Raw genomic sequence first — 17,016 nt, forward strand, 5'->3', positions numbered from 1 at the left:
GGCACCTCCCCCTCTTCGCGTCTGCGCTTCCCGCTCCCGTCTGCTGTCTGTCCTGGCCCCTCGCTGGTGGAATGACCTCCCCGTGATGGTCAGAACAGCAGAGAATCTCACCACTTTCAAACGCAGACTGAAGACTCATCTCTTCAGGCTGCACCTCTCCCCACCCCTCCCTAGCCTATAGTTCAGCTCATTGTACCTAGCTAGGATAATTTGATTATGTTAGTGTATCTGGCAGGATTGTTTTTGTATGATTAGGTGTGATTCCAGTGCTAGTTTGTACTTTGTACTTGGTAGGATTCTTGCTGCTGAACAAGCTTACTCTACAGGGTTGGAGTCCTGATCGATGTGGTCACTTCTGGCACTACGATCCTTACTTCACTCTAGTGTTTCTTTTGCGCCTCTACATCATGAAACCTATGCACTTGTTGTACGTCGCTCTGGATAAGAGCGTCTGCTAAATGCCTATAATGTAATGTAATGTAATAATGTACCTACTGAGTGTTACGGTCAGATAAGAGCAAAATTCAGCTTTTGACCACGCAGTGTCGCATTTGGGTTAGAAGGATCCTTTAAGAATTCTGCATGGCGACATGCCCTACGATTCAATTAAACACATCGCCAGATTTACGGCATATGAAAGGACTCAATATGTAATTTGTAACTATTTAGCTTTTATATTTACCTGACACGTGCATTCTGTGTTGCCCTACCAGTCAGCCTATCTTCAACACAATAGGATGCTTGCAAACAATAAGGGTTATAACCTAAATGTATTGCCGCGTTTAATGTCCACAAAAACCAACAGAGCCTGTGTGAAAGGATATATGATTAAGTTGTTCCTGGCAATAGAAAGAAACATTCAGCATGCACTACCATGGGAAAATGTCCTGTTTGTTCAAATGTTTTTTTTTAACCTAACACAGAGATTCTGACGAATTGTCGTTTCACTCATCTTACTTTTTTAACTGAGTGAAAAGGGTGGTCAATATTTTAATTGAAAGGTGTAGCTAATTGTCTAATTACTCGGTCTGATTTTAGAATCAGAGGGTTTTCAGAGAATACGCCCAATATCAGTATTAGTAGGTCTAATGTGTTGCGAAATTATATCGACAGCTGAATGTTTTGTTTCGTTTCGGTCATATCGCTTTCTCACAGAGGGACAGTAGTTCAACTATTCTCTGAAAATTTTCTGTGGGTTTATATATTAAATAAATACGTCCTCGTAATACGCGCTCCACTAATGCAATCTACATCTGTACATTTGCAGGTTTGCCTCCGCGTTTATTCTCTCATTACTGATAGCACTGCAGCTTTCTTCTTCTTTGGGTGAGTACATATTTGTTTGTTTATTTATTTAATTGTTTATTTGTTTATTTTTGCATGACTCGTTTACATGAACCAGTTTCAGTGAATCACAGTGGCGGTACAATTAGAATTATATTTTAAATTACAGCTGTAGTGGAGTGAATCAGCTGGTGTTGGTAACGCGTAAGGGAAATGTCATTTTGGCTTTAAATTGCTATGGCTTGAATGGCCATATGCATGTGTAGCCTATAGGTAACGTTTACCTTTTGTTTTTAAAATTGATTAATGGGTGTGTCCATTCAGTTAGGCCTATAGGCCTGAATGTATAGTCACACGAATACGTGCCATTTTCAGGAAGGTGCAGCAGTCCTGTCTTCTCTGTCTGTTGGGTTCTAAACGTCAGCGCCTCCGCGAAGAGGTATTAAGTTCAGAATATCAGAACCTTCGGTTCATAACTTCTCAAAGCACATTTACTTGAAACCTATGCACCTCGTTGTTTGTACGGTGACATTGTTCTCAATCCTTATCAGACCAGATACCAAGATATGGCTGGACAGCAATGAACTTACACCCATAGGAAGTAAAGGCTAAATGGTGTCGTTGATGGTAACGACACTGGATGTGCATACATTACGCGCGGAATATGACGGAATCTCCCATGTGTGGAACTTTTCAGTTGTTTCCGGTAAGTGTGAAATTCAGTTGTTCACACGTTTGTGACTTTGACTTTGAAGCTGAATTGGAGAAGAAAACGGAAATCCATAATTGTAAATTGCATTTATAAGTGTATCGCTGTTTTGGCGATGCTTTTTAGGTTCATGTACGATCCGTGTACTTTTTGGGCAATCTCTTTCAAGAACATAATTTTTTGTTAAACATAATAACAGAAACGGACATGGTCATTAATTGTAATTCGAAGCTAATTGACCGTTTACAAATGTATGGTTGACACCGCAGTCCACCAATTCCTGTTTACGAATTTCCTCTGCCGAGTCCGACGTCTAGCTCCGACAATGTCTCCAACATTGTTGCTGACGGGGGGGATGTAGATGGATCCAATGCTGAACATGCTTTTCTCATCAGATTCCATCAATGTGAGCAGTGCGCACAGAACTGCGTATCTCCCCGCCAGCAGAAGTGGGGTGAGTGTTACTGACCTTTCAATCTAGCTGATGACTGTTGTCATGGTCAATAATAGAAACTGCTAGACATATGTTTTCCTAAATATGGTCCATTGCCTTGGTCTTGTGGCAGATTGATGGCTCTCTTAAATTATGCTGCAGGCCACTTAATTTGAACAACTACTTCTATAAAGATGGGAACTGGACTTGCAACCCAAAGGTTACTGGTTAAATTCCCAGGTAGGGTGCTGCTGCCTTGTTATATTCTCCACAAGTGGGCGAGTGCATGTGTGGGGTATGCCAAGAGAACAGTACAGGCCTGTATGCATGACCCCTACCATGAGGGCGTCCAGTGGCTCTGTTATGCTGTGGGGCGCAATTTCATGGTATGGTCTGGGTCCGCTTGTCCCCTTAGAGGGAACGATCACTGCAAATCAATACAAGGTTATTTTGAGTGATCACCTTTATCCTATGATGAATCATTTCCATCCTGATGCGAGTGGTCTCTTCCAGGATGACAGTGTCCCCATTCACTGAGCTCGAGGGGTCACTGAACGGTTTGATGAGTATGAAAATGATGTGAATCATATCTCAGCTGGTGAATGTGGGGCTTTATTTTGACACAGGGGAAACCAGAATGTTTAGCACTGTGGACCCTCTCATGGTTTGTGCTTTTGAATTGGAGCCATTTCAAATTTCTCATCTCAAGATATTTGAATGAACATGGAAACTATTGAAAAGTAAAACTGAAAAGTTTAGTGCTGTCGTCACTTTTCTCAAGTGCCTGTTTTCCCTTTTGCAGTCTAACAGAAGGGAGTTGATAATGTGGTTAATCGGACCCCTAAATTCTCCATTAGAACAGCTAATTGGGAATCTTCAATTTCTCTTTCACAACAGGAAGCTCTCAAGGCATTCCAGCCAAATGAAGTGTTTCCCTGTGAAAACGACACTCATTATCTCTACCAAAAGGAGGACTTTATCATTGCACTTGGTATGCCTCTCTTTACACTTATGGACATCAACAGAAACTGAACTTGACCAGATAAGGTTTTCAAAGATCTGAAGATTTAAACACATTCCAAATTGTTTGCATCGCAACAGCATTTAAATCTAACATTCTGAAAATTCTTTTTTTATTCACTTTTCTGCCAGTATGTTCCTCTATGTTTTACTACAATTAAAATTTAGCAGTTTTACTGCTTTTTCCAAGAGATTTAAATGGTGAAATGATGCCCCCATATAAGGAAATTGAGGGTGTTCACTTGGTAGAGTCATAAAGCTCCTTCACGAGCGTACAAGTTTAGGGATATTTGTGATCTATAAATAAAATCTGCATGTGTGATTTAAAACGTCATTCATTTCTAAGCAAATTGTACAAAATGTGCAAATGGTTGTACAATATAATTAAATCCACGCAAACTCTATGCATCAGGCCCCAGAACTTCTTTTTCCTTTGAATATGTAATTTACCAGAATATTTCTATTTTTACTATAATAATTTTAGGGTATTAAATTAATTTCTGTGCCAAATACATTGGGCTTTTTGCACATAACTTCAAAGCTTAGAATCAGTTTGTTAAATGGTCCACATCAGTGTATAAAGCTGTTTAACTCAATAGCTACATACATACTGATAATTAAATTGTTTCCATATGAATAATTGAAATGATCACTATACAAATGAAGAGTTTCTTTTTATTTATTTACAAGTTTAACAGTTATCAGAATGTATATATCTTTTGTTTGAATGCAGTTTAGCAGGTGTTATACTGTATCAGAAAACCAGTATTGCTATGATAAATACTAATGAATTTGACGTTAATTCAACATGTAACTTAAAAGCTTAGATTCAGGTTGCTGTTTAGATGTGTAATAGATGGAGTGATAGGTTCCATTAGGTCATAATTCAATATGACCTAATGAAACCTACTACTGTAGGTATATTGATAATTATTAGTTGTTGGTGTGGGCAGTTTTTCTGTGTAAAGTTGAAGTAACTGTAAATTTGGCTTTAATCCGTGACTTTATGTGTATCACTCTGCATATTAAATATAATATCAGAATGCTTTTGTATATTTGATGAATAATTTGTTTGCTGTGTATGACGCCTGAAAAATGAACATTGCCTCATTTCAGGTTTCCAGAATTCTAGCATAATCTTTTTATGGCTTAATATATTAGATGTTGGCTTACTGTTCTTCATTAACAGTAGCTTGTCTATGGTAACTGGTGTCTTTTGAAGGCTCCATCAGCAGTGCAGCTTGGCATAAATGACCTCCTGGGTTACAATGCCAGTTTCTCAAGCACACCCTGCCCTCCCCAGGCCACACCCACCGCTTTCCACTGAGGGCGGAGTCTCGGGGTGCCTCCACGCTATTGGTCTCCTGGCAAGGGAGCCCCCGTGTCCCCCCCGACCCCCTGCACAGAGTGGTGCTGTACCGGCCGGACCTGGACGGCCTGGCGGTCCTGTGCAACGAGACCACGCGCAGGTGGCACTACCGATTCGCTGGCCTGGACGGCTGCCGGAGCTACGTGGCGTGTGTGGAGATGGCGCTCGGCCCCGCGGTCCTGTGCCTCACCGCGCTGACCGGTAAGAGTGCGTCTGCCCCCTGCCCCCCACGTTCCTGTGCTTCACCGCGCTCACCGGTAAGAGTGCGTCTTTTTATTACTTCCGTTACTTCTCACAACAACCTTCATGCATATTATGAAACAATAGGCTATGTTGCAAAACTATTTTCTTGAAATAAAGTACACAGCTGGATCAGATCCAACAGTTGTATTTCTGAAGTATAGTGTTTTTGTAATATAGGCAATAAGAGATTCATTACCCTTTGAAATAATTGCACACGTGAAAACACCTTGCTTTATTTGACCACTGCCCAGTGGCAGAGCTTGAGTATTAGGACAGGGGGTGCGGAGCCAGTTTAGGGGGCCCCATGACCCGATTATTTCAGAAATATCGCTGTGACTGAAGGAATGCACACCTGTATCTGCATATCACACTTTGTTACAGAAATCTAGCTCATAGGCTCTGACCACAGTAATCGCGCAGCAAGGCTGTATCACAAACACGGTTAGGCTAACAAAAAACATCTGACTCACCAAATTATAGGTATCACCCTATGGGGACTCAGGAGGTAAGAGCGGTTGTCTGGCAGTTGGAGGGTTGCCGGTTCGATCCCCGCCGTCGAAGTGTCCCTGAGCAAGATACCTAACCCCTAATTGCTCCCAACGAGCTGATTGGTACCTTGCATGGCAGCCTTTCACCATTGGTGTGAGTGTGTGTGTGAATGGGTGAATGAGAGGCATCAATTGTAAAGCACTTTGGATAAAAGCGTTGTATAAATGCAGTCCATTTACCATTTACCCGTAGTCCTTGTAATGGTTTAAGATGCAGAACCCTGCAAAGGTGGCCACAGTTTTTGTTTGTTTAATCACCCTAGTTACCGTGTTCATACTCAGACAGGGTGATTGATTGCTGAAGGAATTGTGCTGTTTGCGCTTTTAGCTGAATTTTTAGATGCTATGCCTACATTTAGGTGAGGGAACAACAGGCGCACAATTGTAAAGCATCACATGCCCAACTTTTTAAGCACGGACGTGAAAATGCATCCATATCTGTGCTGCACTGGCCTTACTACCTAACACTATGGAGTTCATGGACCAAACGATGATGCTCTCCCAGTTGTGTCCTTGCTTGGTTTATTTTGTGTACCCAGCTTCGACGTCTGGCTTACAATCTACGCTGCAAAATAACGATAGCAAGAGGCTTCCTTCGGTTTGTTTCCATTTGTTTGAGTTAGCAGACAGGAAATGGAGGGGGGGGGGTTAAAGTTCACAACATGACATCACGCAATGGGCCATGTAGTGACACGCCCACACCTCCGCACAACCCTGCGGGAAGGTGCCGCATTGCCTGATCTGGTGTGAATGCAGCCTAAGTCTGACTGAATGACTAAAACTTTTTTAGGACTGTTTACTGGAGTTTGGCTTGTCTTCACACCCCCACTGCCTGACAATAGCCAGGTGCTGATACGGAATGCGGATGTGCGAATGTGTCGGTCTCTCCTCTGGCAGGCTATTTAGCAACTGAACCCTCAAACACCAAACATTATCAGTGGAATAAACTATATTCACACTGTAGGATACAGTGCTATTGAGGATAAATTGAAAATAAGTTTGCACAAGCCAGTATATTTGAGCAAAAAGGATTTTAATGGCATTGAAACGGCAACAACCACAGACAGCGGGATGAAATTTGCTCCAATGAAATTACAAAGGGCTACAAACAGCAGTTCAAACGCACGTCAGAGGAGAGGGCGAGACATTCGCACCTGACCGTCACCAAAACCTGCATTTTAAAATCATTGCACACTTTGACCTCTGTCAGTAAAAACCGTTGAATAATTAATACCTATTTTTTATTCAAACCCTACATGCCAGCCAGATCCCTCCGTTCTGCTACCTCAGGACGCCTAGCACCTCCCCCTCTTCGCACCTGCACTTCCAGAACACGTCTCCTCTCTGTTCTGGCCCCACGATGGTGGAATGACCTCCCTGTGGAGGTCAGAACAGCTGAGACTGTGACCCATTTCAAACGACGACTGAAGACCCACCTCTTCAGGCTGCACCTCTCCCCATCCCTTCCCCCCCTGTAAATGACTAAACTTAGGGTTGTAACTAGGCAGCTGTTTAATAGGTGACTTAGTTGATGCGCCAGTCTTAACGACTACTTGTATTTTTATTTATTTTTATTTTTCCATAGATTGCGTTGTTGCCGTTCTCGTTGTTAGTGTTAATCAGTTTAACCACCAGGGTCCAGGTTGAACTATGCGGTTGTTCCCTGTACTTGGACCGGTACTTCTCTCTAGGGGTTTCGTCATACTTGTTCCTGGTTATGGTTATACACTTTGTTGTACGTCGCTCTGGATAAGAGCGTCTGCCAAATGCCTGTAATGTAATGTAATGTAATTCAACCTATCATGGTGTCAGGTTTCACGTTCCCCTCGCTTGCTTGTAGCTGGTGTCTCTCGTCTGAGCACGTCTTTGCTGGTCTCTCTCAAAGATGCCTCGAAAGAAATAATTTTTCCCCACATGAAAATGTTAAACAATAATTGTTTATTTCAATAATTCAGTCATTTCAATAATTGTCAATTTCCCTATTTGGTAAACGAGGAACTAGTTGCTGACAGGAGAGACACAACTACGAGCAATTTGCCAATTTAAAACAATTCATTTTGCATTAAAAACTAACACAAAACCCAATAGCAAAAGCCTACTATACAGACTAATCTGGTGTGTGCTTATAATAAATGCATGTGATAAATGCTGTTTCTTTTCCATGAATCATTCGGTATTGGATTGAATTGCGCGTATACATTCCTCAAATGACGACTGTAGCAGCAGTGAACAAAAATATAATTACCGTGTTATATTTATGCCTTACGTTTATACCGACTCTCCCCTACATCATAAGTGACACTAATGTGTATGACGTTAGACTCTGTTCAAAACCCTGACTATTGTTAAGTTTCAGTCTGACCACAAAGTTTGTTGAATTACCATCTATATACATACATTTCACTCCAATACACACAAAAATGTTATGGGTAACAAGAATGTTCCTGTTTTCAGCTTGTCTTTAAAATGTATTTTTCGTACCAATTTTCATGCTTCCATCCACCACGTGACATTTTGTTCACTTAATTCTCCCTGCTAAATAGCCATTGTTATTAGTATCTTGTGCTTTCTACATTATGCGCATTATGGGCAGCACTGTTATCCATAGCCACTTCCAAGTACTGTACATTTGCACAGTAGATTCGTATGAGAACCTTTAGATTCATATGAGCACCAGTAGATTCATATGAGCACCAGTAGAATTATGAGAACCTTTAGATTCATATGAGCACCTTTAGATTCATATGAGCACCAGTAGATTCATATGAGCACCTTTAGATTCATATGAGCACCAGTAGATTCATATGAGCACCAGTAGATTTATAAGAGAACCTTTAGATTCATATGAGCACCAGTAGATTTGTAAGAGAACCTTTAGATTCATATGAGCACCAGTAGATTTGTAAGAGAGCCTTTAGATTCAAATGTGAACCAGCAGATTCGTATGAGCACCAGTTTTTTCATATGAGAACTTTTAGATTCATATGAGCACCAGTAGATTCATATGAGCACCAGTAGATTTATAAGAGAACCTTTAGATTAATATGAGCACCAGTAGATTTGTAAGAGAGCCTTTAGATTCAAATGTGAACCAGCAGATTCAGATGTGCACCAGCAGGTATATGTGAGCACCAGTAGATTCATGTAAGAAACCCCTCGGATACTCCATACGGCATGTGGAGGTCACCAACTGTAAGAAACCCGTCCGCAAACCAAACAGTGGAAGTATCTGAGTGGTGAAGGAACGTGTGTAGTCTTGCTGGAATGGGATTAATTTCATGTAATCTTGATTATCTGACTCCAAAATAGTGTTTTCACCTTTCCTCTGGTGCTAACAGTAATGCATGGCCAGAGGAAACTGCTTTCCACCAGTAGTGTGTCTCTATACTGATCGCTGTCTAAAACTTGGTAGAGGCAGATGTGTCTCTGGCTTGTGTAGCCTGCATAAATACAATTGAGTATGAACAGGTACAACACTAGTGTATAGGCCAGTAACTACGAGGTGCTGGTATCCTCAGTTCTATGTGTATGTTAGGACCTTAAACTGCTAGGTGTACAGTGGCAAGAGTCAACGAAGAATGGCAGGTTAAAATGAATGCAGTTTATTGTTCAGTGTGTCCAGTAATATTAACAATATACAATGGTGCAAAATGTGAGTGGTGAAATGGCTATACACATTTGCATATGCGCAGAGACGAGTTTAGACGAGTCTCCCTGAACCATTGCACCTTTCCCCATATATACAGAAAGATCAAAGCAAAACACCAAGTCATGAAATAAAGACACAATCAGGACCAAACAGTACAGATCAATGATCCTGCTTGTGCTATCTCTGTAAGCTTATCACACCGGGTTAACCTTGGTATCTGGCTGGCCACTGACCCATTTGTATCAAGATCTTTAGTCAGCACCCCACCACCGAAGACACCAACTTGTTTCCCATGTTATCAGGTTTCTACTGTAACGATACAAAACTTGATCACATTGTATTATGGAGAACCTAAGGTTCACATAATGCTGATCCAGTAGGGTATTTTGCTACTGAGCACTGTATCTATCTAATTTGCTGACTCCCTTCTTTTGGAGGTCTGATAAGTAGCACACTTCTGTGAGCTGCCCTATTGCCATATGAGCACCAGCTGGTTCATTAGCATTGTGCAATTACTGTAGCCGAACATGCATAGGCTCATGGGTTAGCCTGTTTGTGTGTATGATCACATTGTAAAGCTTGGCTGTGCTGGTGCGTGCTCAGAGTGCCGTGTTAAGTTCCCTGTGTGAATGCCCAGATCCTGACGTGCCCAGGAACTTCAGGATGACCGCTTGGGACAGCAACAGCGTGACCGTGGGATGGGACTGCCCCCCGAGCGACCCCGCCTCGGGCCTCACCGCCTTCCTGCTCACGGTCTTCCACGTGGACGGCTCTGGCCACGTCCTGGAGGAGAGGAGCTTCAGACACATGCTGGGCAGCCCGGTGTTCACCGTGGGCAGCTTGCCTCCCTGTAGCAGGGTGCAGCTGGGGCTTCAGGTGGTGTGCCAGTCTGTGGGCCAGTCCCGCCTCAGCAGGATGGTCCTCAGCGATGGAAACTCTGGTATAGCTACAGAGCGCCTCTGTCTGGCACCCACACCATATGACCAAAAGTATCTGGACACCCCTTGTTCTGGGACTGTTCTTCATGGTTTGGGCTAGGCCCAGTGACGGCAAATCTTAATGCTACAGCATACAATCACATTCTGGATGATTCTATGCTTTCCCAACGGTTTGAGAATGGTGTGGATGAACATGACTGGCCTGCACAGAAACCTGACTGCAAGTCCATCCAACACCTTTGGGATTGGAAAGCCAACTGTGAGCCAGACCTAATGGCCCAATCAGTGCAAATCCCTGCAGCAGTGCTCCGATATCTTGAATAGGGCCTTCCCAGAAGAGTGGAAGTTGTTATAGCAACAAAGGGTGGGCCAACTCCATATTAACATAAATTATTTTGGATAAAATGTTGAATGTCAGGTGTCCACATACTTTTGGCCATGTATTGGTTGTGTGGTGTACAGTACAGTTCAGGCCAAAAGTATTAGGCCATCTGTGGGTTTAAAAAAAAATAATTTTTAGAAAAAAACTTTAGGTACGGCGGAATTCAGTTAATTTATGGACATTTATTGAATAACAAACCAAAGTATAGACATTTTCAATTTCTACCTACAATAACACAACAATGAGTTTTACTTAAAACAACTTAAAACACAACTTTTCTCAAAATAACCTCCTTTGGCTTTAATTACAGTTAAAGAAATTATTGGAGGTCTATCTAATCTTTTTGGAGGCAGAGGAGTAAAATTGTTAAATTGACTGAAATCTCATTGATGCGTTTTTTTTAAACCACAGGTAGCCTAATACCATTTGGCTTGTAGTGTAAGTGAATTTGGCACTAAAGTTGTAAGAAATATGGCAAAGGAGGAGCAAGTTAGGCTTAGATTTGCAGAGCCAAGTAAATGTGCTGTATATACTGTATGTATATATGTATGTGTGTGTGTGTATATATATATATATATATATATATATATATATATATATATATATATGCCTTTTACCAAACTTTCTTGGTCCAGTATTGATGGTGCTTGGCCCACTGGAGTCTTTTCTTGTTAATAGTGTGCAGCAAGGGCTTTTTTGCAGATACACAACATTTTAGACCAGCAGATCATAGCCACTGTTTCACTGGAAAAACTGGTGTCTCTGTTGTTGCATTGAGCTTTTCCTGTAGTTGTGGTGCAGTTTTACTTTGCTATTAACTTTGACAGTTTATTTTGCTATTTCTTGGTCTTCTGGTAAAATAGCTGTCCATCAGCTGGATCCTGCCCTGCATGTACTGAACACTGCACCTGGAAATCTTAAGCTTCTTTACAATTTCTTACTGGGAATAACCTTTTTGCCACAATATGTTTACTTGGCCTGCACATCTAAGCCTAACTCCTCCTCCATTGCCTGCCAGTGAGATGAGCAGGAAACCACGTCAGGGCAGGATTCACAATGCCCACCCAGTCTGTAAGGCGGTCAATTAAACCATAACAACCATATCAAAGACAGCACTGAGATCTATAAAACCAGTACTGAGCAAGCACCGTTATCTGCGTTTAAATGAAAATTGTTAGTTACTTTGTGAAGAGCCGTTTTGGTATTATGCATTGCGTGAAAGTTAGCTTGGAATTTTGTAAATAGATTATTAGTAATTATAAAAGTCAATAACTGCTTTGACAACACCTTTTCAAATACCTTCTAAGGAAATGGAAACTTTGAGATTGGCCTGTAATTGTTTAGGACAGTGGAATCTAGATTAGGGTTCTTCAAAAGAGGCTGAACAATGGACCTCTGATATTAACAGAATTTGGAACTCCGATATTAATAATCTTATTGACAAAGAAAGGCAAACTTTTCACACAACAGATGATTTCAGATTGCATTTTGATTACGGATTGACAATGCTATCGATGGTATTGAAAAGGACTCTTGGGTTGTGGCTATTTTCAGATATCAGATTGGAGAATTACTTTGGTCTCGATTCTTACCTGTAGTATTAAAATTTTAGCATAAGATCCTTCAAAAGACTGTAATGAACTTGGCGCTCGGCCTTTCTACAATCCCATTTTAAGGGGTGTATATAATTATTGATCCAGGAGGTATTCCTAGAGTAAGATTTAGGGCTATTTAATGGAATCAGTGTTGCATGGGCGCAGTCAACGGTGTGACATGGTGTACTGGGTGCGGCTTGTGACTGTTGGTATTTTCGGGACCAGAGACGAGCAGTGCACAGTGTAAAGTGCATAACACACCTGCCAACACAGCGGGTTATACTGAATATACTATCAGTGGGTATGGTGCAGCTACATTATTGTCCAGTTTTAATTTCCTGTTAAACCTGTAGCTGGCTAGCTTAAATGATCTATGCTACAACTGAGAAATTATGACAACAGTATCACGTTTTATTAAACAAAATTAAACCGAAGAAGATCATACAATACCAGTGATCCCCGTTCACTAAAGTAAAATCTCTCTGTGTTGCTCCCGTGGAAAAGAAAGAAAAATAACACAAGTCCATCATTCACAACAATGGCACAGCTTAACTGAACTTTGCGGCATTGGAGTGGTGGTTTGCAACATATTTTAAAAACATTTTGATGATTCATTTCCTGATTCCCGGCATGGGAAGCTGCAGATACCACAGCACATTCAGCACTTACTGAGTAAATAATGCCGGAGCGAACAGATTAAATAAAAAGACGCCTATACACTACAATCCCACAGTTAGTCTTAATACGCTTTAAAAACTGCAGTTAGATGTATGGTGCAGTCCTACATTGATGCATTCTTTTATCTAGCCCCAAGGCAGAGGCTAGTGGAAAAAACCTCTATGGTTTTGCTGTCAACTTAATTAATATACTTGTAGGTTTCTTGGATTTTTCACCAGATGTTGCTGTCAGTGCAGGATTACCAAGCTCCTGCCAAAGGAAATCATGTGATTTTGTTAAGTGTGTCCCTGGCGCATGACCTGGCACATGATGGAATGTGCTGGATTAAGAGTTTGTGTGTCAATCTCTCCTCTAATTTTGAACAGTGAATCGACTTCATCACTTCCAACACATCTAACAGGGGAATGCTAATATTGCCTTGGATATTACTGTTTGAAAGCTTTGCCTGATGAAAGAGTTTTGTTTATTTTTTTGTCCCCTAGCAAACTCTGAAATCATAAACCTACACCAGTCCTCCTTTGGCTCACACAACTATACGGTGAGCTGGTCTGTGCAGAACATCTCCTCCATCTCCAGCTTTAAGGTGTACCACCAGGGGGAGCTCCAGAGCTCCACGTTCCTCACCTGGTACACAGTGACAGGCCTGCTTCCCTGCCACCAGTACAGCTGCAGGGTGGAGGCCCTGTGTGGGGACAGCACGGTCATGAGCGTTAGCACCATCCAGACAAAAACAGGTGGGCCAATAGGGTTGGGCGGCAGGGCTGTCTGTATTGGGAAGGGGCCTGGCTGTGTGGGGGAGGGGCCTGGCTGTGTGGGGGAGCGGCCTGGCTGTGTGGGGGAGGGGCCTGGCTGTTTTGCAGAGGGGATTGACTGTGTGGGGGAGGGGCCTGGATGTGTGGGGGAGGGGCTTGACTGTGTGGAGGAGGGGACTAACTGTTTGGGGGAGAGGCCTTGCTGTTTTGGGGAGGGGTCGGGCTGCGTGGGGTAGAGGCCTGGCTGTGTGGGGGAGGGACCTGGCTGTGAGGGGGAGAGGTCTGTTAAAAAATGGGCTACAAACAGTCAACTTTATGAAAAGGATGATCATCTGAATCCAGTGATTTGACAGGTGATAATTATGGTCCAGCTGACTTCCTCTGCTTTGAGGTGCAAATGACAAATAGTGGTGTGACAGATAGCCACACCACATCAGTAGGTTGAATGGATGGAAAACCTACACTTGTGGGTGAATGCACTTCTGTGGTGGGCTTAATTATCTATTGATCAAACACTTGTCGACTCTTATTGGAGAAATGTGTCAAATTGTCGGTCTCAACACTTTAAAACATTTTAAAGCCATTTTTCTCAGTTTTACCCTTAGTGTAGTTACTGCACTTAGGCTTTGTAGGGCAGAATGCTTGTCTCAAATATTTTTGGAATTTGGCGCAATGTATGTTTAAATAAATAATGTAAAATGTTTATTGCTCATGAACTGTTCTAGATGAAAACTGAGCATTTTGTTGAACTTGCACTTTTTCTCCATTTCTCCAAGTTTTGTTGTTGGTAAACTGCAGGTTGGAAAAATATTTTGGTCTTTCCACATGCCCTTTGTCTTCGGTGAGGCACCGTCAAATTCCACCCCACACCGTTCTGCGCCCTTTAGCAACCAACTCCAAGCTTGCGTTAGGCCAGGATAAGCCCAAAGTCATTTAGGAAGGAGCTCTGGTGAAGTGTTGGGGAGGCCCTGATGAATGTTTGCTGGTTTGCTCTGCCCACAGGCCCTGGTGAAGTGTTGGATCTCCGATTTAGGCAGAAGGACTCGATAGCCCTGTGGAGCGGCAGGTCTGGGGTGGGCGTGGCCTTCTTGTACCGCCTCTCTGAGAGGGGCGGCCCGAGCGTCCGGAAGGGGAGGCTGGCAGGCCCCCCCCTGCCTCTGCCGGGCCTGAGGCCTGGCTCCCCGTATGACCTGGAGGTGGTGCCAGAGTGCGAGGGTGGCGAGCGTGGAGCTCCAGCTGTGCTCTACTTCATCCCAGAGGAAGTCCCTGGCAGTGCCCCCAACGATGCCCCTGGAGACATCCTGCTACCCAGAGTTGTTGACTCTGCAGACCAAACAACAGATCGCCTCGGTCAATGTTAAAGCAGGCTGGTACTGACTTGGTCAGTGTTACAGCAGGCTGGTACTGACAAACCGCCTCAGTCAGTGTTAAAGCAGGCTGGTTCTGACTCGGTCAGTGTTAAAGCAGGCTGGTTCTGACTCGGTCAGTGTTAAAGCAGGCTGGTTCTGACTCGGTCAGTGTTAAAGCAGGCTGGTTCTGACTCGGTCAGTCTTAATGCAGGCTGGTACTGACAGACCTCCTTGGTCAGTGTTAAAGCAGGCTGGTACTGACAGACCTTCTCAGTCAGTGTTAAAGCAGGCTGGTACTGACTCGGTCAGTGTTAAAGCAGGCTGGTACTGACAGACCTCCTTGGTCAGTGTTAAAGCAGGCTGGTACTGACAGACCTCCTCAGTCAGTGTTAAAGCAGGCTGGTTCTGACTCGGTCAGTGTTAAAGCAGGCTGGTTCTGACTCGGTCAGTGTTAAAGCAGGCTGGTACTGACTCGGTCAGTGTTAAAGCAGGCTGGTACTGACAGACCGCCTCTTTGTTTTGAAGTTGGCCTGAATTATCTTATTAAAGGCTTACGTATGTGGTTGCATGCACAGGTGCAAAAATTTGACATTTATTCATAACCACGGACTCTGGTCAGGCCCACGGTAGGTCTGTGTCCTGAAGGCTGGTAACATGGGCTGGTTGCAGAAAGCTTTCATTCAGACACATTTTTACATCAGTGTTTGTGCCCCTAACCCCCCAACTGTAGGACTGCAGGTTCATCTCCCCAGCCATGAAATGTTCCTTGTTGTGCCATGGACAATGCCGCCATCGCTGGAGGATCCGAGGGCAGAAGCTCGAGTCCTGCTGGAGGGCATTATTAAAAGCAAGGTGGGTCCTGTTCCCGGGTCCTAGCAGTCATTGCCGCTTATCGCACCGTTCTGTTTATAGCGTTTTGTAGTACATGTTTTCATAGCATTATTTTAGTTGAACTTTTATCACCTTCAACAAAATTGAAAACAATCACTTTTGATAATCACTGCTGGTGTTTTTACAAATCTCAGATTAAGATTTGATCAGGCTAAAGTTTGCCTAAAATCCTGAAATGGACGGGCCCTTGTGCACCCCTGCTGTGGTTTGTACGAGCGAGACTATCCTCCTCTCACTTCTTCACTTGGGACAGGCCTCTGTTAGTCACCTGGGCACCTGCAGTCAGCCTGTGCCAACTGTGCATGATGGACCAGCTTTACAATTTTCTTTTTGGTTTCCATTTCCTTTTTACCAGCTGCAGAACTTACTGAGTAAGTTCTGGCCAAAAGCGGAGGTGCAGCTGATCTCGTTTGAAGACAGCGAGAGGAAAACAAAAACCAAGATCACTTTTGAAAGCTTTGATGTTTCCAGCCAGGATGGGGTAGTGATCCTCCGCCCTGAGGAGCAGCTGCAGCATATTATCTCTCTCGGCCACGCCCACATCACCGTCACAGACGACAGCATCTACTGGGACGGTAGGTGCGAGACATGCTGGGGGATTTGTGTGTGATGGGTAGCTGACAGAGGAATATTGGCTGTTCTGTTCCCAGTGAAATAAAACCCTTGAGACTGTGTGTGTGTGTGTGCGTGTGGACTGGTGGACTTGGTCCACAGGGGTGGTGTGATGTGCCTAGTGCAGCCCCCCTGAGCTAGCATAGCTGCATGCTTGTCTGCTTGCTTGCTTCTCGCTCCCAGGCACTGCCGCTGACTAACTCAACTGAGTTTTGGAAAAGCAGAGTGCGTAAGTCTTTCCTTGTCAGTACATAGCCTCTCCATCACCCAGATCTCTACTGTGCCTCCTCGTTGGTAACAGTGTGCTTTGCAGCCTCGGGCCAGACAGCAGGGGGTCTCGGAGCTGCAGTGGACCCCAGAGGTAGGCAGCACAGGCCCACCGGCGTGTGGACACATCCTGACTGCCACCATCCACTGCCCCAATGCCCAGTGGGTGCACTTGCACGTGCTATGGCTACGGGAGTAAACCCCTAATGATAAATCTGTGGAGAAAACCTGCATTAGGCAGTCACCAACAGACCGGTGTTCTGGCAGTCTTCTGCAACTCCCCTCTATAGAAGGTCG

General features: G+C 43.6%; 1 protein-coding gene across 5 annotated transcripts in view; it reads left to right on the top strand.

The window, feature by feature from the left end:
- The first annotated feature begins 1,221 nt into the window (after positions 1–1,221).
- The window catches only part of LOC118218901, a 28,669-nt gene continuing 12,874 nt past the window's right edge, over positions 1,222–17,016 (top strand). Inside the window, exons 1-11 of one of the 5 annotated variants that reach the window (XM_035401644.1) lie at positions 1,222–1,326; positions 1,660–1,723; positions 1,836–1,990; positions 2,389–2,447; positions 3,324–3,417; positions 4,750–5,016; positions 9,893–10,195; positions 13,331–13,582; positions 14,603–14,950; positions 15,680–15,801; positions 16,316–16,415. In XM_035401644.1, the coding sequence (XP_035257535.1) occupies positions 1,897–1,990; positions 2,389–2,447; positions 3,324–3,417; positions 4,750–5,016; positions 9,893–10,195; positions 13,331–13,582; positions 14,603–14,950; positions 15,680–15,801; positions 16,316–16,415 (1,639 nt within the window). In that variant the 5' untranslated portion in view covers positions 1,222–1,326; positions 1,660–1,723; positions 1,836–1,896. Of the gene's footprint in view, positions 1,327–1,659; positions 1,724–1,835; positions 1,991–2,388; positions 2,448–3,323; positions 3,418–4,749; positions 5,017–9,892; positions 10,196–13,330; positions 13,583–14,602; positions 14,951–15,679; positions 15,802–16,195; positions 16,416–17,016 lie in introns of all 5 variants that reach the window. The other 4 variants (XM_035401642.1, XM_035401643.1, XM_035401645.1 and 1 more) reach the window with 4 other exon arrangements.

The sequence above is a fragment of the Anguilla anguilla genome, chromosome 19 (assembly GCF_013347855.1).
Source record: "Anguilla anguilla isolate fAngAng1 chromosome 19, fAngAng1.pri, whole genome shotgun sequence".
Lineage (NCBI taxonomy): Eukaryota > Metazoa > Chordata > Actinopteri > Anguilliformes > Anguillidae > Anguilla > Anguilla anguilla.